The sequence below is a fragment of the Plectropomus leopardus genome, chromosome 21 (genome assembly GCF_008729295.1).
Source record: "Plectropomus leopardus isolate mb chromosome 21, YSFRI_Pleo_2.0, whole genome shotgun sequence".
Taxonomy (NCBI): Eukaryota; Metazoa; Chordata; class Actinopteri; order Perciformes; family Serranidae; genus Plectropomus; species Plectropomus leopardus.
In genome coordinates, this window is record NC_056483.1 from 16,984,597 (window position 1) to 17,012,319 (window position 27,723).

Sequence of the window (27,723 nt, forward strand, 5' to 3'; positions counted from 1 at the left end):
AAATGTCATATTGTCAGTACAAGAGAGTTCAAGACATGCTAAGTGAAAAGGTCACACTAAATATTTACAACTTCAGCTGTTGAAGTTGTTTTATTCTGAAATTTTTGCGTTTTTATGCTTTTATATTTTCTGGGTGTTCTGGTTTTATTTTAGTCAAGGGTCTACTGAGAAATAATATGTATGATCATTTTAACTTTGCTAAAATGACAACATTTAGGGCATGTTAAGACTTTTTCACAGTAGTGTAAGTCATGATTGTAACTTTGCTTTAAAATAGAAACTCATTTAGACTATTTTTTTGTAGTTCCTCATAATAAATGAATAAATATACCCCAAAAAAGCCAGTTTCAACACTTAACCATTTACCTGTAGCCTAATGTTAAAATATGTTTGGAAAGGAAAACAATATAAGCATTAGCTACATTCAGCTTTTATTATGAAAGTTATGACCAAACGTCTGTATTCTGGTGAAGTGACATCCCTATCCTGGTGTACAAAGGTAAATTCATAGCTGTTGTCATGAAAAAACTACAAATTTGGAAATTTAACTTAGTGTCTATTTACATAAAGAAGAGAAGAAACAGAGATACTTGAACTTTTGAGAAACATTTCAAACCCAAACCGTCAGGACTGTGTGCGGACTGTCAGTTTTCAGCAGAATTTGGCTGAAGAGTGCGATGGGGGCGCTCGTGCCAGCACGCACATGCGCATTCGGTGGGAAACACGATTGAAAACGGGCAGCTATGCCGCGCGGTGCAGAAAACGGGCTGGACGCGTCCGCTTGGAACAACGGCCGGTGTAACGGAGGACTGACCCGGGGACTGCGGGACCGGGAGGCTGCTGACAGGCGTTAACAGCGACACTTTTCCCCGGGGATAACCTCCTCCTGTGAAAGCAGCGGTGCGAGCGGTCGACGAAACGGCTCCGTCTCCCCCCTTTCCCTCTCCTCTCCTCTGCTTTCGGCACCGCAAGAGAGACACACCGAGGCATCAGCAATGTTGCTGCTAAACGTGTAGGATTTACCCCCCGTTGTCCGTTTCTTTGTATCGACTGTAAATAAAGCTGAACAGAGACAGTAAGCGACAACAGCGGGGTTCACTATGGTTTTATTGGCGGTCCGCAATAGGAGATGTCTTAATAGCTGCTGTATGGGGACGTTATGCTTGCAGTTGTTGCTGTGGATTTTATGTGCCGTGAACGGAGAGGAGCAGCCGTTCAGTGTAGAGGTAAGAAACCTTATTTGTTGACATGACATGTCAACATAGGAACAAGATGCTCTCCTCACCATTACTTTGCATTATTTTTGCCTTATTCCCAAAGAGTAATGCATCTGAGGCACATTGTTTAGATTAATGTTGAGTCTGCGTTGATGTTTCGGTAACAACAGGGTCTTTGTGAGGTGCCCAGCTGGGTTTGTAGTCCCATCCTGTCCCCTTCTCCACTTTTGAATTTTCTTTGAAGGTTTTTTTTTAATATATGTAATTTAATTATCACAATATAATAACCTAATTTGTTTCCCTATCGAGGCTTGTTCATATTCTCAAACTGGGCTGAGAAGTAGTGTCACCAAACAAAAAAAAGAAGCGGCTTCCTCCTGATGTATAATTTGATTGAAGATGTCCTTAGTTGACATTATTGGTCACAAGACTAGTTTAAATTAAGTTAACTTTAATACTGTTATTTCCCAATATAAAGTCAACATACCCATGTAATTCAGTGCTTAGTCAAAAATGATATTTTCCCAAAGTAGTCGAACATTCAAGGTGGCTCTATTTTTGTGTTAATAGGGGTCCGTGACTAAGAAATGTTAAGCCAAAACACAAGAGTATTCTCATATACCGTAGAGTATTCATATAGTGCCACTGTATCAAAAGCAGGACATGCTCTGAGGCTTATTTCTGCTGAAAGAGATCTTATGGGTTCACAGGCAACAATGTGGGCAGCTAGAGGAGATTTTAACCGAGAAAGAGAGGTTTCTTTTCAAAGGGAGCTTTTATTCTGATCTGATATCCCGACTTAATGGATTGTTAAAAGCCTCCAGGCTACAAGTGTTACGCCAATAAACTTTAACACTCAATCAGCTTTTAAAAAGAATCAATGTTTATTCCTTTTGTCTTTCTTTCTTTCAAGATCCTGCACGACTAACACAAGCTTTCCTACCTCGGGGAAAGTGAGAAATTTGGGTTTTTATCAAGGGCACATCTGTCTGCTAGACATCTTTTATTTCCAGGGCAAATCAGCTCTTGTTTAGCCAAAGTTGAATGCATACGGCTATCATAAAGTGTTACGCCGCAGCCCCTCGCTGTTTCTCACACTTGGCTGCACACACACAAACACAGAGACACCACACAGGAACATCCTGGCATGTCTACTGACAGCCATTCAAGTCCTACATCCACATATCCACATGATTTGCAGGCTTGGCATGCCACACTGTTCCCTTTGGAGAGGCAGGGAGCAGATTTAGTCCAGATGCTACAGGTTATTCAGTTAAAATGTCCAAGCCCATGACAGACAGAGGAAGGAAGTTAGAGAGTTCTTTGCACCCACTTGTATATTCTAGGCTGATTAGTTGATAATTGTCCCCTAAAATGGCCAAATTAACCTAAATCTGTGCCAACCAGATGTCAAAACCCATGTTTTCTGCAAGACTTAACCTTGTTCTTTGTTGCAAGACATAATCAACAATGTAAATATGAGCAATCAGTGATTCCAGCTGGTATTATTATCATTATCATATTTTATAATGTATTTCAAATTCCTAAGTTGGCTTCGCACTCCCTTCTCCCACATCCTCTGCCTTGACTTGCATGTTATTATCCACCCCCAGCCCTTGCATCTTGCCCTTTCTTTTCCAAGCTTCTCTTTGTCATCATGTGAATGTATTGTAGTCAAGGCGCTCCGATCTTTAGTTTTTTATAGGCTGCTTGTAGCGTAGAAAAAGTCCAGGCTAAAAACACAGGAAACACAAAACCTTTGCTCTAAGAATAAGCTTTCATCGGAAAAAAATTAAGAACAAGTCAGTAAATTTCTGTAGTTCTATAGCACTGTAAGCATGATAAGATAAGTTGTGATAGATATTGATGACAGCCTCCTGCTACGCCTGTCATGTGTCCTGCCAAGAGAATGAGGTATTAAACAAATGTGGTTACAGTAGTTTGTATCTGTGATCACTGTGTTTTTAGCATGTGTTGCAGGATTTCAAAGCTTCCATGGTAGTATAAAGTGGGCTTTTCAGTGCAATGTGAGCCATTTATGGCCCCTACTTAAACCAGCATCACCGTCTTAGGTATCCAAGATGTGAGAGAATAAGGCATCAGCATCAAAGGTTCCTCAGTGAGACTGAACTGGGCAGCTCTTCGGTGTATACACGTGTGCCTGTGGATGTCCAGTAGTGGAGATAACAGTTAAATAAATTTGGTAAAGAAGAATGCATACTTAATCCCCAGAGACTTGAGCAAATTAGCTTAACATCTTTGAGAACATGACAGAAAGGCAAAAGGCCAATTAACAAGATGTTGCCCAAAATTAATTAGAAATTAGGTAAAAAGTCACAAGAAAATTAGCACAAAAGTAAAAAAAGAAAAATGGTTTAAAAAAAACAAACCAAAAACAAGGACATGACCTGAAAAAAGTGTTATAGATGTTAATGTAAATAATTTCAAAAAACTATCAATTATGACATTAGGAATCCTCCCGATTGCCATACACCTTTTGTCCTCTGGGGTCATTCTGACCCCACCCTGTTTTGTCAATTGTCAATCAATTCTGTGTTACACCTTTAGTCTTACTTCAGTCCAACCCATTACCACACATTTTCCCTTTGTTTGGGAATTAAGGGCCAATAGACCTTGTTTACATAAGTATAAAAAACATATTTTGATGGCAAGAGATTTAATTTGGGGTCAGATTGACCCCAAGGACAACATGAGGGTTGAAAAAATCCAATAATTTTCTCTATCGAGCTCTTTTAATTTTTTTAATCGTATTTTCAGTACATTTTCTGTCAGCTTTCCCTTATTTCCTGCAAAATTGCGGGACATCCCTTGCTAAGTTGCTTGTGGCCTTTTTAGCCATGTTATCCGAGGTTAAAATGCTTGTAAAAATCTGAACGAAGCACAATAAACTGATGCTGATCCAGGTTTTAAAGGGTTAATGTATTATTTGACCCTAAGAAGTAGCTAAATCAGGCCAAAGCCAAATGTGTCCCATTGTAAGTGCTTTCTAAACAGTGTTGCCACGTCCAGCTTCAGAAGCTCAATCGAGCAGTATTATGCTGCAGTTGGACAGCATCATGCAGCCAGTAGCAGGACGACTGATGTCCCTCTGTGGACAGTGTTGGACTGGCTTCATTGTAGCCATTTACTGGACTTGTTATGACTGCGTGCACGCGCTTTCACTGCAGGTTATGGAGGGTAATAATGAAGAGAGAGTATTTCCTCTAAATCACAGGTGTGGTTTGAGGTGGGAGGTCACCTAAAGCGTCCCCTGTAATTGCCGGTCAGATTGCAGGTCTCTTAGAAAACTTTTTGGATGGCAGCTTTAGTGCTGACTTCCTGGATTAGACTTCATGGCTGAATTACTGTATTGCCAATTTTCCCCTTCCTTACAGTTTTCTTTGGATTACATTTTACAGAAAGTACAGCCTGTCACCGGATGATAAAACACTAATTAATACTAAGTTGTAACACCTCACTTCAGTCTAACACTACAGATCTGCCAGTCTGCGCTTATTGCTGAAATAATTCCAAAAGCTCCTCAGCTTTTGTTTATCCGATTGTCTTTCCTCAAGAAGTAATTTTCTCTGCAAATTAGACAATGTCATGAACAACAGCACAGCCAGGAGTTAATTTCATTTATCTCCTTGTGAGTTTTGTTTTCTCTTTCAATTCATATTGATTTTATATGAAAACTAACGCCACTGGAGTCACTTTGTAATGCTTCCTCTGCAAGGCCACATACTGTACTGTAGGTGGGCTGTGCAGGCAGTAGAGCTATCATGGGTTATTTTTATCATTAGCATTTACGTAATACAGAGTAATTAAAAGGGAGATAATGGATTTTAATCTCTTTTTCCTGTCTGTGTTTGACACTGTCTCACAGTTTGGATGAAATTTCACTTAATATTGCATAGGATTTGTCTCTACTCAGTGCCACAAACACACAGCAATCCTGAACTATGTTTAAATCTTCTCCAGTTTTGGAGGAGAGTTAAACATAGTGGTGGCTCTGAACTCTTTCTGATGCTTTAAGGCTTTCAGTTCAAGATACAACATCATATTTAGCAGGTTTAAAGGCCAAGTGCACTGCTAAAACTCTTACCCCTGTGCTGCTTTTGCATTGGATTACTATCTTAAAGCTTTGAATGCATCTGACCAATATGGTAATTTTAAGAATTTGCTAACATTACAGCGAAACTGGAGAATATTCATCTTAAATGCTTTTGTTCACATCTGTGTCAAAAAATAGTCTGGTTACATAAAATCATCATTGTAGCACTCACAGCTATTTCTGTGCTCTGTAGCCTACCTTCTTTTCATTCTGCTGGGATTTGTGTTTTTTTGACTCATGGATGATTTTTTCTCACCACAGTAGCTTTCTCTAGGAACATAACAACAACAACAACAACAACAATGTGGAAGCGCCAAAGCCTCATGAGCATCGCATTGCTTTGGTTTAACTCAGTATTTCACAGAGAGGCATCAGGTGCAGCGCTTCGCTCTGAGTCACATTAAGTGTTTGAATCATGCCACTATGCTCACCAGAGACAAAGCGAAGTTGCTTAGTCAGAGATAATCTGCTGTACAACAAAGAAAGCACAAAGTTGCTCCGGTGTACTCCCATCTGTTAACACATCCTGTCTCAGATGGATGAATGAATTAATAAAAGCTGGTTTGGCTAGACTCTGCTGACTGTCAGCTGTAATAATTAACTTCACCGAGTATTTTATCTGTTCTCTCTATTCGTCTTTCTGTCAGTGAGGTATCTCAAAGATCTATGATCGGATTTCTAGGAAATGTGGTGGACAGGCTGCATGTGAAAAACAAATTGTTTTGATTTTGGTCATGATTAAACATTACTCAGTTATTGACTTTAAGCCATAATCACGAAACAGATACAGACATAGAGTTATGATTATAAAATGTGAAAGATGCCAAAATCCATGTAACACTGAATATAGGAATGGGAATGTGTGCGGGTGTAATTCAGATAATACAGTGTTTCTGTCCCCTCTCTAAAGTCCGAGGTTTTTGGAAGTCAGTGAAAGCAGAACAGGCGGAGCTCTCCATGACTTCGTTTTTTCCTCTACAGCAGTTTGTCACTCTCAGATTGGTTAATTAATCTGACAAACCGTTCACAGCTGGTCAGATCATATTAATTGAATAGAAGGGCAGCACTGTGTAAGTGAAAGCAAACTTTTAGACTCAGATGAATGAACGGTAAATAATAATAATTATCTTTATTTATATAGCACTTTTCAAGCATAAAGTGCTTCCCAGAGGGTGCAAGTTCAAAAATACAATTTCATAAACAAGTAAATAAAATGTAGATAGGAGAATTAAGCTCATTTAGCAGATAAAAATTAAGAGTAAAAGAAATAACGTTATGTATAAGCAGATGACATGCTAATAAAGGATGTAATCTCATATAAAACAGGCTGAATGGTTACGGTTAAGCTTCACTTTTAATGTACCTAAAGTACTGCTGCACCGTCTCTGCCCCAAGTGTGTTATAAATAACTGAATGGCATATATATTGTATATTCCAATGGTGCTCCAAGAATGTCTTCTCCCATGTCACGATACAGTGTATACCGACATAATAAACTATTCTTATTAATAATATGACGTTGATTTCACCCATGCCCCCCAGCCCTACTGTAAAATTCTAAGTCACATGCCATTGACATTGCTGGTAGCAGTTTTCACACCAAGTCCAGTCCAGCCCAATGCCAACTACTTAGTGCTGTTGTCACTATGTCGGGAATGATGGAGCTTCATTCCTGTCACAGCTGATGTTACCAGTCAGCATGTCCAGCCTCTGAGTGGCATCTCAATAATGGGAAGCAACTGGTGTGAATGTAAATGTGTGTGGCAACAGTTGTGGTTTCACACTTCCATGGATTTTTGTTTTCACTTGTCACTGTTTGTGCAAGTGTTCATTTTTAGCCGTGTGTGTGTGTGTGTGTGTGTGTTTGAGTGTGTCTTGTCTTCCTAGCCACATTTAAATGGGACAATGGCTGCCTTGCCCTCACAGTTCTGTTGATGACCAGACCAAAGTGACTTAACTGATGCTTAAATATAACTGAATACAACCAAAAACAGTGTTAAAACAGTCTGAAAGATCTTATCTGCTATCTTTGATAATGAGCGTTGACTGGCATGGTGATGTTGCACTAAATTTCTCAGAAATCACTTGGCAGTCAAACAGGATACAAGGTACATTATTGTGCTTTTACTTGAAATTAGGAAGTTTGAATGTTCCTTCAATTTCCTGTGTCATGATGGTGAACAATGAACAACTTGATATTGTCCAAAAGCCTGAAATTGAAAATGTATGACTTTGATACTCTTTGATAAAAGGTTCTAGTCTTTCCGCTTTAATTTACATTAAAATATAGCCAATTTCTCCTTTATTTTCTTCAGTTTTCATCCTCATCTTTCTGTTTCTATGCAGCCATATTTCCCTCCTACATACAGTACACTTTGTATGTATGGGCTTACCCTCTGTGTCTGAGTGCACGCAGGGATGCTTATGAGTGTATTTATACTTGTGTGCTTCGCCCTCGTTTCTCCCTGAGCAATCACAAAGATGCAAGTACACAAACATACACATACACGCAGCATTCTTGACGTCATTTGGCTTTGGTAAGAGAGCAGATTTCTGAGCCACCAGGGTGTCTGTGTCAGTCTGTTCACCCAATCCTAGAGAATACACAACACCTGCACTGACCTAAATGATTCATAATCGCACACACAGACGCAGACATACACACACACACACGGCTGATTTTCCTCAGCAGTCACTTGTTATTGTTATGTGTTGTTCCCAGGCTTTCTCCCTGTGTGTCAACACTTTCTGAGTTGTATCTTTGGTCACAGCTTACTGAGCCGTTAAATCTTTAATGTGGCTGACAACTGCAACATTAGATGATGCCAATGGGGCATCACATGTAAGGCTGTCAATTAAGCTGTTGACAGAAACGCTCAGGGAAAATTGTGTGTGCGTGAATGTGTGTGTGATTTATTTTTTATTATTATTATTATTTGTTTATTTTGTGAGTCATGACAACTGTTACAATCTGTTTTTATGTGCAGTGATACAATCTCCTACCAGAGGGTTTAAGTTTGTGAGAACAGTTCATCCCAAATTTAGCAGAAGTATAAATGAATCAACCCTGTTGAGGCTAAGTCATTCAGGATTAAGATCTTTTTTGAGTTTTTTAAGACATCAGCTGGTGTCAGATGTCATAATCCAGACATGTCTTTTTCTCATTTTTTTAAGTGATCAAGATGCTTTGGAAAACCCCCAAAAGATTATCCACTAGAAAAGCCACTGTTCTGATCAGTATGTATGATCAGACTGTGACATTTTAGGGTGACATTTTTGTGACATTTTGTCCTAATGGGGCCACGGAGATAGTGAACATGGTCTGCATTAAGTTTTGGTTTTTTTTTTGTGTGTGTACGTGTGTAAGTGCTAAGGGATAAATATGAAGCAATTCCCCTGTTCAACCTCTGCAGTAATCACGTTGCATCGGGGTCACTAGGTGCAGATGATAGTTTCGGTATCTTAAAAGTCATGCGGCGTATTTTGCAAATGCAAATTTTACAGTATGAATTCAAGTGCAGCAGTAAAATCATGTGTGTGTGTGGGTTTGTGGTTACTGGTGTGGGCAGGAAGGCTGTGGTTGCCTTGACGACCCTGGCACACTTGCCAGTGGTTCTGCGTGTAACCGATGAATAATTCAGGGTGGTCATAGGCTCAGGCTTTCCCAGGAGGCCGGGATCGTGTTCCCACGAGTCACCTGTGACCAGAGCTCAAGTCACTCCCAGCTGCTCTGTCCTGACTCTGTCACTGGACAGAAAGATCCACCATCACCTGAATATTTTGTTGTACCATCAGGCAGATCAGTGCCAAGTTGCAATTCTGCTTTGTTGAATACTTAAATGTAGCTGTAGCAGTTGGAATTTCATTTTAAGAAAAAGTGAAGTAAAAATGTTAAAAAGTGACATTTCTGATGTGTGTTAGTTGCGGCATGATTCATCTTCATTGTCTGATTTTTTTTTTGCCCACTGTAGCTCCTGAAAATGGATCTGCTTGTTGCACAGTTAGACTTTTTTTTTCTAAATTATCCCTTAAATATCATGGCTGGAATGATTCCAAAGTGTGCTTTCTTTTTCAACTTTTTTAACTTTTTAGTAATTGGTAGACCTGATATTTGCAGTATAAAAGAGGACTTGGGGCAAGGTCCTCTACTGCTGAATTTTCTGTCCTAGCAGGGAGCTAATTGTATTCACTCAGCATCCCTGGATGTAAATCATTCACTGATTAGATGAGTAGACTGAAAACCAGGAGGGCTCTGAAGCACTGACAGGAACTCGGCCATAGCGGAGGAACTTATTGACATTTTGCAGCCTACAGGCAATTCTAAGGCAGGATTTCTATCCTGCCAGCACTTTACCGGTCACACAAAGTGACACACTCGTGTCACTTAAAGTTTGTAAAATTGCACTGAGTGGCGTATGGCTCATAATTTGAGCACCATATCTGCTAAATAAATGTGAAACATTATGCTGGAGTGTGGAGTTACCGTTCTCTGGTTTGGCAGATGGATCTTCTGAATTATAAAATATTGCATTTAGAGAGACAAGATAGCATGAAAAATAGCATGCAGGTTTTGGTTGTCTGATTATACCATATAAGGTATCTGAAGATAATTGTACAAACTAATGAACAATATGTTTGACAGATTCTGAGACAGAAGAGGCTGAAACAGCTAAACTATAAGCCAGATGCATGATGGATACTGTATATGCATATACTGTACATGTATTTAAACTCTTATAAACACGTAGGAACAGTGTGTGTACTCACAGTGAGTTCTACTGTTAAATATACGGTTCAGTTTATGTCCTCTGTCCCATTTTACCTATAAACCTTCCCTGAGTAGCTCAGACTTGTAAACACACTCTACTCCCTGAGCAGTTTGCTGACAGTCTGTTACAAACCTGCTCTGATCACAAACATAGTTTTAAAATTTATACAGCAGTGTGAGTCTAATTACCTCCAATATTGCAGCGTGTGTCACAGGACTGTGGGAACACTTGTGAAATAATGTGTGATTCGCAGTACCGTCACAAAAACTGATGTATGAACTTCACCTTCAGTGAATTAAAGGATGTGCAGGGCTTCCAGTTCCCAAAGTCCAATTCATATTAGATATTTTTAGATCTTAAGTTGTTAACCAAAGAAAAGCCTCATACTTAACAATTAAAACGGTGATTTTTAAAACAGCAATCACCTGATCCCTACTTTTTTATACTGAATATGGCTTCTCATTAGATTTTTTGACATTTTTAAAGGGGAACCTGTGTTCAGTTTGTACTTGTATTTTTGGTTTTTGCTAAATATTTTAACATGCTTTAATGTAAAAAGAAAAAAAATATATTTTTCTTACATGCTCTACCTGAATATAGCCATTATGGGCCTTTTGTATCGCAATATCTGTGCCTGTCATTGCAGCCGGGGTATGACTGTAAAGAAGTAAGATAGCGGCACATGCTACTGTCGAAATCAACAATAAAAACTTCTGAACCAGAAGTTGCATTTCCATCCTCCTCTCTGTATGCGCATTTTTTTTCAATTTGTGCATTAAAAAAACAATGTGGTAACACCAAAATAAATAAATAAATAAAATCTCAAAATATCACAAAAAAGTGGGGGAGGGTGGAAAAGTTGGTAGATCCATCAAAGCTAAATGTGACTGAGTGGAAGGAAACAGATTAGCAAAGTCATGATGTATTGTCACTGCCAAGACCACTTAAGTTCTCTTTAAGATGGCTTTTAACAATGTTTTTATTCATATTGTGTTATGCATTCAGAGCTGCTACCAAGATCATGTAGCTGTATCATTAGTTGTTCAAAACTCAACTCTGTTTTTCCATTGTTCAGTGTGCTGTCCCTCATTAGGCTATACATCCATTGTATTCCTCCGCTTGTGGCTTCACTGGCGCTCTTCTTCTGCAGTGGTATAATAGCAGCTATTTCTGCTTGTTTTGATAAAACAGTTCACATAATTCACATAACTTTATCTGATTTTCTTGATGGATTTTGAATGGAAACCCAATTATAGTCTTCACAGTCATACAAGCACAAGCACGAATATACTTACAAATTAACAAAATTGGCAACCAAGATTACATGTTTCCATGACATTAGCATGTAGCTACATGTAGCAGCTTTGTAATGTAAACACTTTTACTAGTGTGCTGGAGTAGATGACATGTCAAGAAATCTGTCTGAGCAGACTTGAGCTTGTAAATGTAAACAGTATTCAGAGCAGTTTAAAGCCTGAGGTTTTTGCTCACAAGGATTACTTTTTCACACTTACCCCATTATTTTAAAAAATGGGTCACACTGAATATGAACATCACACATTGTAACATTATACAGTATATGTTGCAGAAAGTAAGAAAAAAAACCCATTATTGGGCCCCTTTAAAGTCATGTCAATGTCAGAAGTCTAAAGCTGAGCTGCCGTATCCACACCTCATCATAAACAATTCATGCACATGTGATCTCTGGCACAAGTGGCATGCTGTGCCTGTAACCTGAGGGGACCGAGCTCCTACCAGCTGATCAGTCTCAAACGTCAACATCAGCAGCCACCGCATGCCACCAGCATGTTGCCATGCCAACCAAGCTTCCAGTGGCACGTCTCATCCATAATAGATTAATTCCATCGCCTTACAGGTTGGCCCTCTGATTGCACCTATTGGCTAATTGGCCCTCCTTCTGCTCGCCAGTTAGCGGGCCAAGCCGGCTGGTTGAAAGGTGGTCCGGGGACATGAATACTTCGGGTTCAACTCAGTTCAGTGCCTGTGCGAGGCATGTGGATGAGGACAAGGCCTCTGAGTCACTCTGCTCTCTTTTTCCTGATGTGTGGCGTCTGTGTATTGGTAGCATAGGGAGTTTACCTGAGATGACTTTGCTAAGTCTGATTGTGGGTTTAGTTTCTCTGTTGGAGACTATTCTTTACCCCAAAGGACAAATGTAGCTGGAAAATAGCCTAAGAGAACCAGCTTATTGCATTTGCTATGGTTACGGTTGTATAAATGCAGTGAAGTGTCCTTTTAGGGTAGCTACGAGGGCCAAGATTTTAAACCACAAGCTGTTTTTTTCCTATAGTGTGACAAAGGTGAAAATGAAACGCACTGTGTTGAGGAGTAAGGTGAGGTCAGGCGCCTCTCCCATCAGAAGCATGAGAGAAATCAACTTCAAAGTGTAGTGAAATCAAGTGTGGAGAACCCAAATATAGGCACTGAAGCATTTAAGACATTTTAGCCTTCATCTGGGCATGCTGGTGGACTCCTTATCTTTCCACTTCAAGAGTGCCTTGATTTCTGGAGAAGTTTAACCTCATTTTAACATGCCACTCTTTCCGGAAGAGACTTGCTATTTTTCTAACAGCATAATTATTCGATTACGCATGAGAAACTTATTTTTGTTTCATGATGTTTTCACACTTGGCTGGTTTGATTCAGTTGCATCATGATGTGGGTGAAAGAAGGGGTGAATGGATCAAACAAACACGCCAAAAATGATTGCTGGTTTGTTTAACCTCAAACATTTTTATCTGATATCAAGATAGCTACAAGTATTTCCTCTCATATGTCATCTAGTGTCTAGATAGTCCCAAGTCACATCTTAAGTTACAAACTTTGAGTTTTGAGTCCTGAACAAATCATAATATGCTCTGCATTAAATGTAATGCCATTTTACCAACAGAGAAATATCTTTTAAATTTTAAAACGATTGAAAATTGTTCTTTCCCCATCTGTACATCCGTATGTACAGTAGTTTTTGTGCACCAACGAAGTTATCTTTGGTACCATTTTTTCCAGCTGGAACTCAGTAACCTAACATTAGTTCTTCATGGTTCTCTCTGCAACTTGATTGGAGGCTGCAAGATTGGTTTAAATTAACTTGATTCGGGAAAATTAAGTTCCTATTTGCTGGGAATGAATAGCAGTAATGATAGTTGATTCAGGAAAAAAATGGAGACGATTTAATATGTGGCATACTATTTAAATAACGTACTTAAGGTAAGAAGTATTTTTAAGTCAAAAGGCCTAAAGTCCAAGTGAAGTCACAAGTCACTGATGCCAAGTCCAAGTTGAGTTGCAAGTCTTTTTTTTTATTTTGTGTAGAATAAAGACATCAAATCTGTGACTGAAGTCTGACTCTACTCCATGACATGTGACTCAGGTTTAAACCTCTGTTATCAAATAATTCCTTTCTTAGATGCAGGGAAATAGATCTCATTGGTTGACAGTTGAGTTTGTAATCAGCCAGTGTGTAATGTTCACATTTTGGGGTTTGGTTTAGGACAGTGTGTCGATTGGGGAGGAATGTAGGCAGCACTAGATAAAGTGTGATTACCACTCTAAATCATTATCATTACAACAACAACAAGCAGTCTTAATTGTAACTCTATTAAACTGTACCGTCTGCTCGTACAAAGTCCCTCTTTATCCATTTGGAGGTGGAGAAATTTCTGTCTTATTGAATAAGGAGGGCTGTCGAGCTAGAGCCTCCTGCTCTCAGGAACCCTTACATTGGCAGGACACAAGGAGCCATAGATAGTAAAGAGAAAGAGTGAATCAATGAGAAAGAGAAGCAAAGCACACTTTTAGGATCTACTCTTCTACCTCTTGGTTTATAAGATGGGTCACTTTCCTGGGAGGAGCAAAACATGGAAAGACATGCCATTGCCACCAGCTGTTTGCTGCATTGCACACAGTAAATATCTACTGTTTGGTTCTATCAGCTATGTCCCCATATTTTCTAGAGATCCAAAGCATAATAATTTAAGGTCCTTCTATATTTTGCCCCTTTCCAAAAGAAGTCATGAAATACTAATAACGTTTGAGTCAAGAGATAATCTATAAACTCCAGCATGATGATGGAATCAAAGATCAAAGACGTGGATTCAATCTTTGAAAGTGTATGCAGTATTAATACATTTGAGCCTTGAACTTCTGCTTCTCTTTGAGCCTTGAGGGTGTGTAGTTTGATTCTTAAAGTGTAGTTGTGGCAGTGTTCGTGTCAGTTTGACCATGAAACTTTTAGGCTTTCTATGTGACTGATGAACTGAGGAAAGACAAGTTTGTAAGGAAATGCAAATAGCAAAGTTAATAGCTTCAGGCTTTAAAGTGATCCAAGCAGTGTTGCAGATATATGGAATATTTGACTGAACAAGAGTTGCTGCTTAAAGTAAGGTATAAAGCAGCTTTTAAACTAAAAGTGCAACTTATACAAAGCCACGGAGGGGATTTGTCAAGTCTTAGAAAATAGTCCCTAATGGTGTAGTGTATCTTGATACAACAGTTTGTATGTTATCTTACAGAAATGCACACGCAATTGTTCATATGATATCTAACAAATTAATGTCACACTAGGCTAGGCTTAGGCAAGTAAAGTAACAGGTTAAGTTGTGGAAAGAGATTTTTGCTGTGTCTAGTTACATACTTAAAGTAAAGAGATGAACTTAAATGAAGTTACATACTTAAAGTGAAGTTACATAGGTTAGGCTTAGAAAAGTAAAGTTATGTAGGTTATATTAAGGCAAGGAAAGTTATGTAAGCTATGTTGAGGAAAAGAAACATGGTACATTACATTATGTAAAGTTACAAAGGCTAGGTTTAGGCAAATGGACTTACATATGTTAAGATGTGAAATGGAAAAAGGTTGAGTGTTGTCATATTACTTACTTAATGTAAAGGGATGTTCTTGATGTGAAGTTACGTAGGTGAGGCTCAGGCAAGTAAAGTTAATGCAAATGACATTTAGCCAAAGAAATATAGTGAAGAAATACCTTAAAATAATTCGAAGTTCACTTGCTTTCACAGGGGGGCACGTACGCGGGTCTCCTGGGGAAAAATCCTGTGTTTGTTTGACCCATCTACCACCCCAGTGTGCCTATGCCCATCGGCACATGTGATCCAGACCTTCCTAATTAAAATGTTAAACATGAATTACTGGCTTATGATAATTTGGTTTATAAATGAATTGCGGTGCATTAATTTTAGTTGGCATACGTGCAATCAGTGCATGAGAACATCCTGGATGTTGGCATAGTGTTGTTGTTTGGGTTATCTGAGCTTTGGCTGGGAGACTACAAAAACAGAAAGCCAGCGTTGCAAACTGAAGGTGAGAGGTGTAACAAATACATGACATTTGTTGTACTGTAGAAAATGTAAGCTGTAGAGTTATTGGAGCCTGATCTGTATGACAAACTCATAGTTCAGTTAAAAAATGTCCCCCAACTTTAATTAAATGCAGTACTGAAAAGACGGAGGGCTCCTTTAAGCATATAATCGTGCACAATCAAGGGGCCTCAGTATGTTTGACACTTTTCTGTAATTCTATATCCGTCTCTGCTCTTGTCTGCTGTATTCATTTATTGTGCTGTCTTGCTGTTTCCCTGCAGTGTTGTATAAAAAGAACCAGTGTGACAGCTACACCCTCCATGTCCTGCCTCTGTCTCTCCATCTCATTCTCTGAACACCCCTCATCCCTCACCCCACCTCCTCCACGCAGACACACACACACCATCCAATATCCTGTCAATGTGTGAGTGACAGACATATCTAACAGCAGCTTCTTTCTCTGTCGCCTCTTTTCTAATACATCTCTGTATCTGATAATGGCTGCATTGTCTGAAAGCCCAAACACATCATACCGCCTCACTTAATACATACTGCCAACACCTCCTGAAAAAACTCTCCGTCTTGTTTTCGTTGCAGCTTCTCATTTCCATAATAGTCGTATAGCTCATGGTGCACATGCATTTCATACACGCTTTTCTTTTGTTCCGAGTTGGACTTCAGTGCATCTAAAAAGTTGTTTCTGTGCACATACATGACATTTGTGTTTGCATAAAACTGTTCATGGCAATACAAGTTTTCGCCCCCACAGAAAAAGTGCGCCAGCATTTTCAAAACCCAGTCTACCAGTTGTAAAGTACTCTCAGACTGCAGGGGAAAAAGCAGCCTCATAGTGTTTGGATTTTGTTAAGCTAAATATGCAGTGCCACGTCTGTGCAGTATACTTTATTTATCAGCATCTTTTTTTCGCCCCAAAAGAGAATTCACGGGTACAGTAGTTACAGGACAGAGCCAAACGTGGTTACAATGGAAAAACCCTCTAATGTCAAAGAAGAGATGTGAGGGAGGGACAGAGATGATTACAGGACAAGAGAAGGGAAAGTAGACATTAGGAGGCAAAGGCATGGCAGTAGACAGTGACATGACTGAGACAAGATGCACTGAAGCAAGAGAGAACAAGTCGAGATCTTAGAGTGTGTGTGATACCATCTGCTTTAAGGGAATTGAATGAATTAAACTTTATTATGGGGCTGTAAAGATGCTTGTTAAGCATGCTTGTAATTGAGTGTGAACATGAAATTCAAATGTTGCTTGAGGTATTTTTAGATTCACAATCATAAAACTGAAGATTGAAAGGATAAACACAACACAACACACAAGTTCTGAAACTTTCAGCTCTGATTTGGAAAGTTAAAAATAAGACTCGAAGGATTAAAAGTAAGATTTGATTGCCTGCAATAACTGCTCCGTACTTGTAATGTTTGCTGTGTTACAGAGATTTAATTTAAGTTTGTGTGCATGCCTTTCCGGGATCCAACTCACTTCTTCTTCTGAGATTAAAGCATGCCCTTTGAGCCTCGCCTGCTGGTATCTGTGATACTATTTTAACAGGGGAAAGATCTGACACTCAGGGAGAAAAGGCAGCTCAAAACAAACCAGACTTGGCAGAGTGTTACGGAGGGTCGATAAATTATTTGTGCTCTTCAAACCTGAATCATAGTTTATGCTTTCAAAAACTTGCTTTCTGTTTTATGATTTTTACCTCTTAAACTGTGGCTCTTAATACACCTTGCCAGATTAAGACTGAACATGAGTGATTTGGCGAGAGATTTACTTGTTTGTAAGTGTGTGCACCATGTGGGCCTGAGGTATCGTTGTGACCCACCGCGTGCTATTGTGCGTTTTTTAATAGCTGTTGTCAGGCTTGAGCATGTATGTCAGTGCTCTTATAAGAGCATGTTTGAAATGAAATCATCAAAGTGTATCTGCGTTTTTGTCTAAGCTTGCACATATGTGTGTGCCCGTGTGTGTCAGATTATGAAGCTGCAGTTTCAGTACCTGAGCAGCCACATGGAAATCTCACCCAAGCACTTCTCTCCCCCAGAGGTGTATTCAGAGTGTAAGAGAACATGACACACATCATAATGTTATCACCCACTCACTGAGTGCAACAGGGGGAGGAGGAGAGAGCGTGGATAGGTAAAGAGCAGCAGTGGGAAATGCATGAAATAGACCCAAGCACCCAACACAAAAATAAAAACATTGAAAAAGTGGAAGAAAAAATAACATAAAAAAGGTGAAAAGAAATGTGAACTATGACACATGCATAACATGTGCCACATTGACAAGAATTGTGCATGATATCATTGCTGCGGAGTGTAAATGTGTGCATGTGCCTACCGACAGTCCTCAGGGGACGCGAAGTAGCATCAGGGATTTGTCAGCGTGCCAATCACAGCACAGATGCACTACATAGATGCAGTCAGGCTTAGATGCTGTAGAGTGTTGATCTCGTTTAATGAAAGCATGAAAGACTTTTGATTAATTTATTAGTGCATCTTGGTTTCGTTCTGTTGTAGTGATATGAGACACAGCTGGGCTCAAGAATAGAAGGGCTTTGACACTGCTGCACAGTAACTGCCCAGACAACTGCCTACCTGCTAGAGCGTCCCCCCAATAAGGTAAAGCAGTTTTAAAAGCGGTCCGTGGCTCTGATTCCAGGCAGGTACAAGCTAGCCCATTTGACCAGCCAAACCCAGGCGGAAACTTAAAAAAGTTCAATGGTGAACTCGACGCAGCAGAGAAAGAACTGCGCGCATGCACACGGGTAGCAACCACTTCAAATCCCAACTGCCTCGTTCAAAATCGCTTCCCCTTTGCCGCCTTCCCCTCACTGAAATGACTTGAGGCAGCGAATTATTGTGCAGCGATGTTAAAGCCTTCAAGGACGGCCCCGGGGCAAGTAAAATACCATGCTGGGCTAGTAAACTAGCATCGAGCTAGTGCTCAAAAACAATAAAACATTATTTTCTGGAACTGATGATGAAAGTAGCTAAGGAATAAGCCATCTTGTTTCCCTCTCATCTCTGTTAAGAATTCCACGAGCGCAAATACAGATCGGATCCTCTGTTTATGAACTGAAACACAAACAAGCATTTCACTTATGCTGGAAACAGCTATTGTTCTCTATATTTAAAGTCAGTTATATTTACAACTAGGATCTGCTCTGTACAGTCAGTACTCAACCATTTGCCACTGCACATACACACAATGTTCACTGCCAGAAACAAAATGTTACTAATTAACTTTCTCCCATGCGTATGATAGGTGAGTCTCAAAGCTTAATTTAACTTTGAGGCAACAACAACAACAACCAAAAGCACAAATATTTCCATCTCTTACTGTTGTCACAGGCGTCTTTTTTCCCTCACAGTGTAGCACTTCATGAATATCTGCAAACAGCCCATCCAATGAGTTTCTAAAGAGCTCATTGTTGCTGCTTGGAGCCTGACATGAGGTTCGCTCACTGTAACAGAAGCTGTAGACTCACATTTGTTCCATTGTTGAATAATGTTTTGCCTTTTTATTACATTCTCCTCACCCGCTCTCACACCATGCATCCCTCCCTGTTTAGTGAATTTCATTCTCAGTGTGTATGCTTTCCTGTGCAGCAGGCCTCCGAAATGACTGAAGCTACTCGACAACATTGTGTACGAGAAAAGGGGCTCAGGTTTCACTGCACAGTGTTGCAGAATAAAGAATAAAAAAAAAAGTTTGAGGCAAATACGCAGCCTCGCAGCTCTTTGAGATTCTAGGCCAGTGTTTTAGTGTTTCTCTCTTCTTCAAACAATACCATTTTTTTTATTGGTTGGTTGGCTTTGTGTTGCTCTATGCAGCAGTTGGGGAATCTGTTTAGCATTTTTATGATGAAGAGTGAGAGAATACAGAGAGGCTGGGACTATCCAAATCCCTAAAGCCTCTTGTGTGGGAAAGCCCGGCCGATCCCCCATCTTCTCCCTGGTCCAAAGATCTGAGCTGTGATTCCCTCTGGTGGGATTTTATAGGGACACTGAAAGCTCTATTACACCAAAGCCTTTTCCTGACAAGCCAAATGACATGATAACAGATGACACTCTGCTCTATAAACTTGTATAGAGATTTCCTTCTTTTTACTGGTGCCCTTTTCCTCACTAGAGTATTTCAAAAAAGGTGCCTTTAGATGTGTTATTAGCTGATCTTTTTCTACTTTCGTATCTGTTGCTCTCGTGTTAAATTGTAATGACATTTAAATGATTATCTAGGTCAAGTGTAAGAGGGAATATTTTATTAAATATAACATTCAGAAAATTAACCGAGTGTGTTACAAATTGCCTCTCACAACACAACAAATTTACAGCTGATAACATTGGAACCTTTGCACACACAATACACTTTCATCCCTTGTCTTTTTTGCATTGACATCAGACTTTCACCTGGAAACCCTTCTCTGTAATGTCTCATCCTTCTGTCGCTGTGTTTTCCACAGGCATGGCTCCAGAGGTATGGCTACCTCCCTCCTGCAGACCCCAGAATGTCGGTGCTGCGTTCTGCTCGAGTCATGCAGTCCGCTATCGCTGCCATGCAGCGTCGCTACGGCCTCAATGTTACAGGGGCTCTGGACAGCAACACTATAGCGTGAGTCATGCTCCTTTAAATACCTCTAAAGATGCCACAATATGGGACTTTGAGTTCTGAGCTCCGTTCATGATGAGTTTCTTCCAAAGATAAGGAAACATGGGTGGGAGTTATAAAAATTTAAACAAAAAGGAAAAAAATGCCAGTTATTCAATGACTCCGTTTTAATGCACATGTCACCTATTTTGGGAGATATATTGTAGTACAAAGAAGCATCAATGTTTAATTTAATAGTGTAAATGTTCATGTCTGGTAATAGCTTGATGTGTGCATGCTACTTTGTAAATTTAGTTCAGAGTATTTCAAACAGATGACTGATTCAAAGTTCGGAATAAGGCTGCACAGTCCTTTTTTTATCGTAATGTTTTATTGAGATGTCAGCTTGCGCACAATGTGAAAGACTGGGATATTGCTCTTCATGCTTTGGCTGGTAAAGATTACTGGATACAGCGTTGGAGGCCTGGCCCCATTCATTCCTATGAAAGTTGCTCAGTGATGCTCACAGCCAAAAAAGTTCAACTGCCATGAATAAAATTACTCAATGATGGGTGCTGCTTCTGCCCTGTGTGGCCCATAGAGCAGGTGCAATAGAGACTTCTGCCAGCCAAACCAGTTATGTCCAATTTAGTGCGGTGCTAATTTGAATGTGGATAAAATTCAATCATGCAGCTCTTGAAGACTTTCCAGTTGTTATCAGACCGGATCAAATTTTGATAGTAAATCGAGTCATTTCGCAGGGGTTGTGATGCCTAAAAAATGTTTCTACTTTTATAGACATCTTTTTCGCAATGTAAGTCAATAGGAAAAATACTTTTTGGACCTAATGGCATCATGTGACTGAGTAATTATACTGTTTGGCCACTAAGAAATTTGGCTTCAAAGCCTGTCGCACTTCCAGGGGGCCTATAATATAGTAACAACTTGCTCTGTAATTCAGTCTGACATAAACTATGCTGTTAACTCTGTGGTTAATTCTGCCAACCAGTCACCCAATTGGGCTATACTCAGAAAAGTCAGCCATGTTCCCATGTCCGCTCTAGTTGACAGAGCTGCACAAAGACAGACACACAGATTGGTTTGTTTTCTTCAAAGAAGAAATGACTATCAATCCTGAAACAACATATGAACTGGAATGCAAATGAATATTTGTTGTATCTTGGAGAAAAACATCATACTGGGCTGAGGAGGATGTCTTGTGTTGTAAGAGTAACTTCTTACAGGGCTATAGCGTGATGTGTAGCGAGTGTGTGGATGAGAGAAATAAAAAGAGAGAGTGACTAAGAAATTACTAGTAAAGTTGTCAGGTGGTAGTAAATGTATAGTGTAGGATTCTGTGCCTTTGTACCTCTGGTAAAGTAAAAATAAATATATATACAGTACATAACAGGTATTGTGTAAGTCAAAGTTAAGAATTGTATAAACTATAATATATGTCTATTTATCGCAAGTATTATCATTATCATGATATTCAACCTTATCACATATTTCCTCATACTGTGCAATCCTAGGTTGGAATCATTATTAAACCATGAAAATAGCCAAAAGGCAGAAATCCTTCTTAGATATATTTTATAATATGTTGCAGTGTTGTATGATGTGTTGATATCCGTGTTTTCATCAACAACACTAGCTGAAATGTAAATTCACTCAGGCATAAATATATTTTACAAGAGGAGTGAACAACAGCCAGGAGGTAAAACATGCAGTAAAGTAACAAGGACTGGTAAAAGCTAGACTAATGTCATTTATTGTTTTTGACTGTTAAGACTGAAGTGGTCTAGACATCTTTTGAAATGGGGAACAAATGGTAGACGAGTGGCTTACTCATCCCCTGTTTTGCATTCTGTATGCAACCAGAGTCGTTTCGCCAGACACTGAGTAACCCTAACATGAATTAAGTGGGGCGTTTTAATTTGATCAAAGGGGCCTTTTAAAGAGAGTACACCTCTGTTGTCAGATCAAAGGCTGCAAAATGCCAAAGTATTAATACTCGGTGGAAGAGAGGGAAGAACAGGGACAGTGTTTCGTTGGTCCTCGTACAGTGGGTCAGACCTGAACACAGCACATAAGGTTGGTGTGGGTTTTAAGAAAGAACTTGCTTTTTTTGTATCTACGATGACAAAAAGAGTCACTCTGATGTTGCCTTTTGTGGTACACATGGATGTACTGAATTGTAAACCCCTTGCATTAGGAATCAAAGGTATATTACAAGTAAAACAAAAAAAAAACTGATATTAAGTATATGCATTTGTATTTTTAAACCCACTGTAGCAGTCTTAACCCTTGGGCCTTAACCAGTATCCTTTTTACCTGCATATAACTAAAACCAGTGTTCACTGACATTTGTCCCCACCAACACTGAAATGCCATCCGTGCTACAAACAGCAGTGAGCTCAAATTGGCCACTGAACTGTAACGTGGCAATGTGGTGGCCAGCGGTGTGAATGCAGACTAACAGCTGTCCAACCTCTTGGCTGAAACCGAGTGAAATGTGATAACAGCATGCCTGTGTTTCTCTCTTCTCCTCCTCCTCTGCTTCTCTTTGTGGAAGCAGCGATGACACGATAAGGTGAGGCGTCTTTTGCATGTAATGCATGAGTAAATGTGTACTTGCATGTGCAGTGTTTAGATTTTGAAATAGCTTTATGTGTAGTGCACTCATGCATTGTGTGTTTTGTATTTATGCCCTGCACTTCCTGAGAACTTTCCGTCCTGTTAGAATTGCTAATACAAATGAATGCAAAGAAGGACATGAATCATTGCAAGTCTGCCTCTGTTCATAAATTCAAAGAGCTGCATTGGATCAGAATTGCTTTTAGTCATCATGCCGTCATTGTACACCATCTCAGAATGATCAGTGTACCTTCAGTGTTGATCGGTGGCCTCCTCTTGTCTCCTATAGGTGGATGAAGAAGCCCAGATGTGGAGTTCCTGACCAGATAGGAGGTGCATCCAAATTCAGTGTCAGGAAACGGCGGTACGCCCTCACAGGACAACGGTGGCAACACAAACATATCACATACAGGTGGGTGATTTTAAATTCATCAAAATGATGTTGGTCATGTTTGCTAGCTTATAATCGAGGCGCTGTCATTACAGCATTTTATAATAATCCAGTTTGCATCCAAGCCCCATAACCACCTGACATGCACAGAAAATCCCAGCTGCACACCTTCCCCATCAGCTGGGCTCTTGTCAAGTTGTGAAGACATCCAGTCAACAAGATTAACCCAGTATGTGCCTACAGCTGGAGACACAACGTGAATCTGCACACACAGCGGCGTGTGCACACAAACAGCGCTTCAGGATGTAACTGGTGTCATTGACCTTTTCATTAAGATACACATCCTTTTGAGAGAGACAGAAAAAGAAACCGGCGGCTATCTTTTTTTCACGCAGTTCTTGCTCTTTTTCATCCTACTCATCTGCCTTTGAAAAAAAAAAAAGTTTTTCATCTTTCCTTCATGTGGCAGCCCTTTAAAAACTGTCAAATTTTGCTGGAACTTTTGACTGTATAGGTCTCTGTCTGCAGGCTTTTTCCTGTTCTGTCTTGTGGATCAAACGAGTGACTACTGAACACAATTTTTATATAATGGATGGAAAACTACCAAACCAGGGGTTAAACCAAAGTTCAACATTGCTTTAAGCCAAACTACAGCCATTAAACACAACACAGAGCATGTTCTTCAAAGCTTGCGCTGTTTAAGAACCAGCTTTATCCTGAAAACATGGAGCACAAATGGGAAAAAAATGTACATACAAGATCTTATCTCCAATGTCATAATTCACAAGCACATTTTCTAGCATTCAGCGACATGAGTAATAATGTATAGGACATGTTATATAATATTTCCCTGTTGATTTAGTGAGGACAGTAGCCCAGTTTCTGTAATATTTTATATGTACTATACCATCCCTTGCCCCCAGCCCCGTGTTTCATGGGATAATCCTCAAGAAGTGCACTTGTTTTTCTATTTTTGCTCTGCCCTGAGGATAAATGTATAAGTAGTATTACATGCTGAATATAATCTAGTGGATCAACGATGTACAGCTAAAGTATGACTGTATATCACCCATGGCAGAACTGCCCAGATTCCTGCCTTTTCGTTTTTCTCCTAAAACAAATGGCACCGCGATTGGCTTCAGAGCGAGTGTCATGAGTGCTTGGTTCATCTGCCGTGGCAGAGATTTGAAAAGAAGAAAATGAGCCTGCTTGATGAAAAGTGGAGGAGTAGATGGGTGGAATTGAGGAGTGGAGGCAGAGTGCTGGAGGAGAAGCAGCTGCAGAGAGAAAGAGATGTGCAGAGAGAAGAGGAGGAAACCCCAGTGGAAAGCAGAGGGTGCTCTCTGACAGATTAGGGTTATGTAATAGGATAGGAGCATTTTGAGAGTGTGTGCTTGTGTGTATGCATATATATGTTTGTGTGTGTTGTACATGTATGTGTTCCTGGCCTCCAGTCGTTAGTCAGATGTGCCTGCAGCTGCTCCTTTTAGCTCAAATTGGTGCAGTGGAGGTAGTTAGACATTTTATGTCAGGAAAAGACTAAACTACCTCCTCTAAAAAGTACACTGCTCTTTGAATTTATTACGTTTACTTTTTATTATTATGCATTTCAAAACAGTTTTGAAGTCCATATTGACAAGGTAAGCATATATTACCAATTGCCTTGATTTTGAATCAAATGACAACAATAAACAGCATGAGACTAGCTTAAAGTGGGCATGTCTGTAACGGGGAGACTTGTGGGTAACCATGGAACCCTTTTTTATCAGTGACTTGAGGTGAGAGGTCAAGATTGGTACCACTTGATTTCTCATGTCTTCTATTTTCAGATGATACCAGTATCATCACTTTAGCTTTAAAGCTCAGCCCAGTGCAGTTTCTTAAAGACAAGAATATTGGCATGCAATTAACATGACTTAAAAAAGTAAAGCATTATTTACGGACCTTAATTGACCTTAACTAACGTGTTAACGCTGACAGCTATAATAATGTAATAGGCATTTTTTTCACACTGTTTATGTTATGTACCACCAAAGCAAATTTCTGTGTATGTGAAAACTTACTTGACAATAAACTAGATTCTAAACAAATCTTATTTTTTATATAAGCCCAATACATAAAGGTTATAAACTCAATTGTTTCACTTTTTTAAGGTCCTTTAAATTGATGTTGGAAGTCGAAGAGAAAAGCAGTGCTTCTTTTAAATGTCATGTGTGTCTCATTTTCATGAATAAATCTGTCATTTTCCCCTAGTAGCTTGGGTAGATGTTGGTAAAACTGCAGTGTTGTGGGTTTGAATCCAGCTTAACGTCTCCTTCTTCCTTGATAACTTTCTTCATCCTTCAAACTATAAGCTGAATCATCCAAAAATAATTGTAAAAAAAAAAAACCCCAACAACTCTGGCATTTGGAAATCATAACAAATGCATGGCCGCCCTAGGTGTGTGCTAGTTTCCATGTAGCCACATACAGTACTTGCTGTGGGTAGGCACTAATTAGCTTTGGCATCCCCACAGTTCTCTCTGCATGCAGGTACTATTATAGCACATGAGCTGCATCCGGAATCATTATCACCTCACAACATGGAGTTTAATATTTTATATGTCCTCAGAGCAGGTTGGGATTCTTTTATTTGTCGTTTTATAGCTTCTCCCTGCATGTGTTTCTCTCTTGCTCTCAAAAAAGGACACACGTACAGTGAGGTTGGTAATAGAATCAAATGAAACCAGCTTTGTATTCCTCAAGAGGCCACAGTTGCTGCTAAGGCCTTTCATTGTAACCCCAGACTGAGCAAGACAAGGACATGTTTTCATGGAGAACCCTTGAGGTGCTACAACATTTTCTCTTCCTTTAATCTCAGAGAAAACATTTGTGTCGTTGCACTCTCTCTGGGTCAGCTAACATTGATTCGAAAGCAGGATTGTCTTGTACGTTGCAAATCTATCTCTGCTCTGCATAAACACTTGAAAAGACAAAAGGGCCATTTTGTATTGCCTCTGTAAGTGGCCCAATCAGACAGACGCTGTTTGCTTACTTAACAGCCAACCATCACACTAACACCACTTCAATTTGATGTTCAAGATTGTCTCTGTAATTCAAGAGTACTGGCAGATCTGGAGATGGGAGTGTTTATTACTCACACTTGTTTTAGGACAATTGAGGACACGCATCATTTCCAAGCTAGTATTCATCACAACTGAAATCACTTGCGCTAAACCTGATGATGAGCAACAAGCCATCTGAACAGGATTTTTGTTGCTTTCAGCTTGTGGCCCTTTTAGCATCTTTCATTGTTTTAGTGTAACAGCCTTAAACTAAATTGTTTTAGATCACTCTCACTGCTCTCATCAGTGTTGTTTTCTAACACAGCAAGCAGCTGTTTTTAGCAAGAAAGCTCTTGTAGGACGACCACTGCTCAACCCAGATTAGTTTAGGGAAGTTGCTGGAAACATCAGAAAGACAAACTTGTCAGAAATATTTCCGAATACTTGCAATGTTTTACTTTAGAGTGAAACACTGCATAGATGTAAGTGTGCAGAAGTCTTTTTTTAACAAGCAAGAAAGCTCTTGAAACTCATTGTACGGTAAATGGCCAATACCAACAGCAGGCAGATGAAAACTGTTTGGTAAACGTAGTTTAACATTTTGCAGTTTAGGAGCTAGATATGTCTCTCAAGAGTTGGAGGAGATCAAAACCAGAGCCTTAGTACAGCCTTTAGTTTGAGCAACAGCCCTAGTGCTAGTGTTTTTAGCTGAGAAATAAGCAAGATCTGAGTGCAGCTAAGCTGGAGGGAAGCTTACTACAGTTCATTTGCACATACTGCCCACATTGTTGGTTGAAAATTTCCTTTAAGAAGTGTAGGCGTACAAACCTCTACATGAACTTTATAAGGTGATAATATGGCAAAGTTTTCTTCACAGCATTACCCCCAGATGGTAAAAAAGTAAAAACTGTGATCTCAAATTTGCAGACAAATATTTAGTCACTATAAATCATGTGATGTGGTCATCAGCTGACCCAAAGAAAGACCAGTTTAATTAACTGGTTCCTATTCTTCTTTGCAGATCTATCTGCTGTGCTGCTGTTGACTATTATAACTGCTTACTCCATCATTTCTGCCACCAGATACTCTGCTTCCTTTTTGCAGCAAAATATGTCTTATGGTCTGTTTTTGTAGACCTGTCTTTTAGAATAACATAATTCAAGTTTCTTCATGATACCTGTGTGTGCGTCTGTGTGTCTGTCAAAACATAAAATCATTAGCCGAAAGTTTTGCCAAATCTTGTGAGTGTAATTAAAGCATCTTTTCTGAAGTGGGCTGTCAGCAGGTCCGTCTTGACAGAGCAGATAGAGAAATAGAAGCAGATTGTCTTTTGGCTTAAACAATTACAACATTTTAAATGAACATTGCCGGTTATTCAGTGGCACTCTATTTATATTTCATACCCAGCCTTTATGCTTCCCTTTTCACAGAATTTGATTCAATAATTAATCTGAGCTTACATGCAATATTAATATGCAGTATATAAATGTGCCTTGCAGCAGTCTACCCACCATGCTGAAGATGAGCAATAGTCAAAGACAAAAGATGTTCTGATAATATTTACTCCTATTATGGGAAATGACAGCCTGACAGCCAAACAGAGATGCTG

The 27,723-nt window shown here is 39.6% G+C and overlaps 1 protein-coding gene across 2 annotated transcripts in view; it reads left to right on the plus strand.

The window, feature by feature from the left end:
- The first annotated feature begins 733 nt into the window (after positions 1-733).
- LOC121960736 (matrix metalloproteinase-16-like) overlaps positions 734-27,723 on the plus strand; it is an 83,804-nt gene continuing 56,814 nt past the window's right edge. Inside the window, exons 1-4 of one of the 2 annotated variants that reach the window (XM_042510582.1) lie at positions 734-1,226; positions 19,918-20,066; positions 22,621-22,635; positions 22,969-23,091. In XM_042510582.1, the coding sequence (XP_042366516.1) occupies positions 1,101-1,226; positions 19,918-20,066; positions 22,621-22,635; positions 22,969-23,091 (413 nt within the window). In that variant the 5' untranslated portion in view covers positions 734-1,100. The remainder of the gene's footprint in view (positions 1,227-19,917; positions 20,067-22,620; positions 22,636-22,968; positions 23,092-27,723) is intronic. The other variant, XM_042510583.1, reaches the window with a different exon arrangement.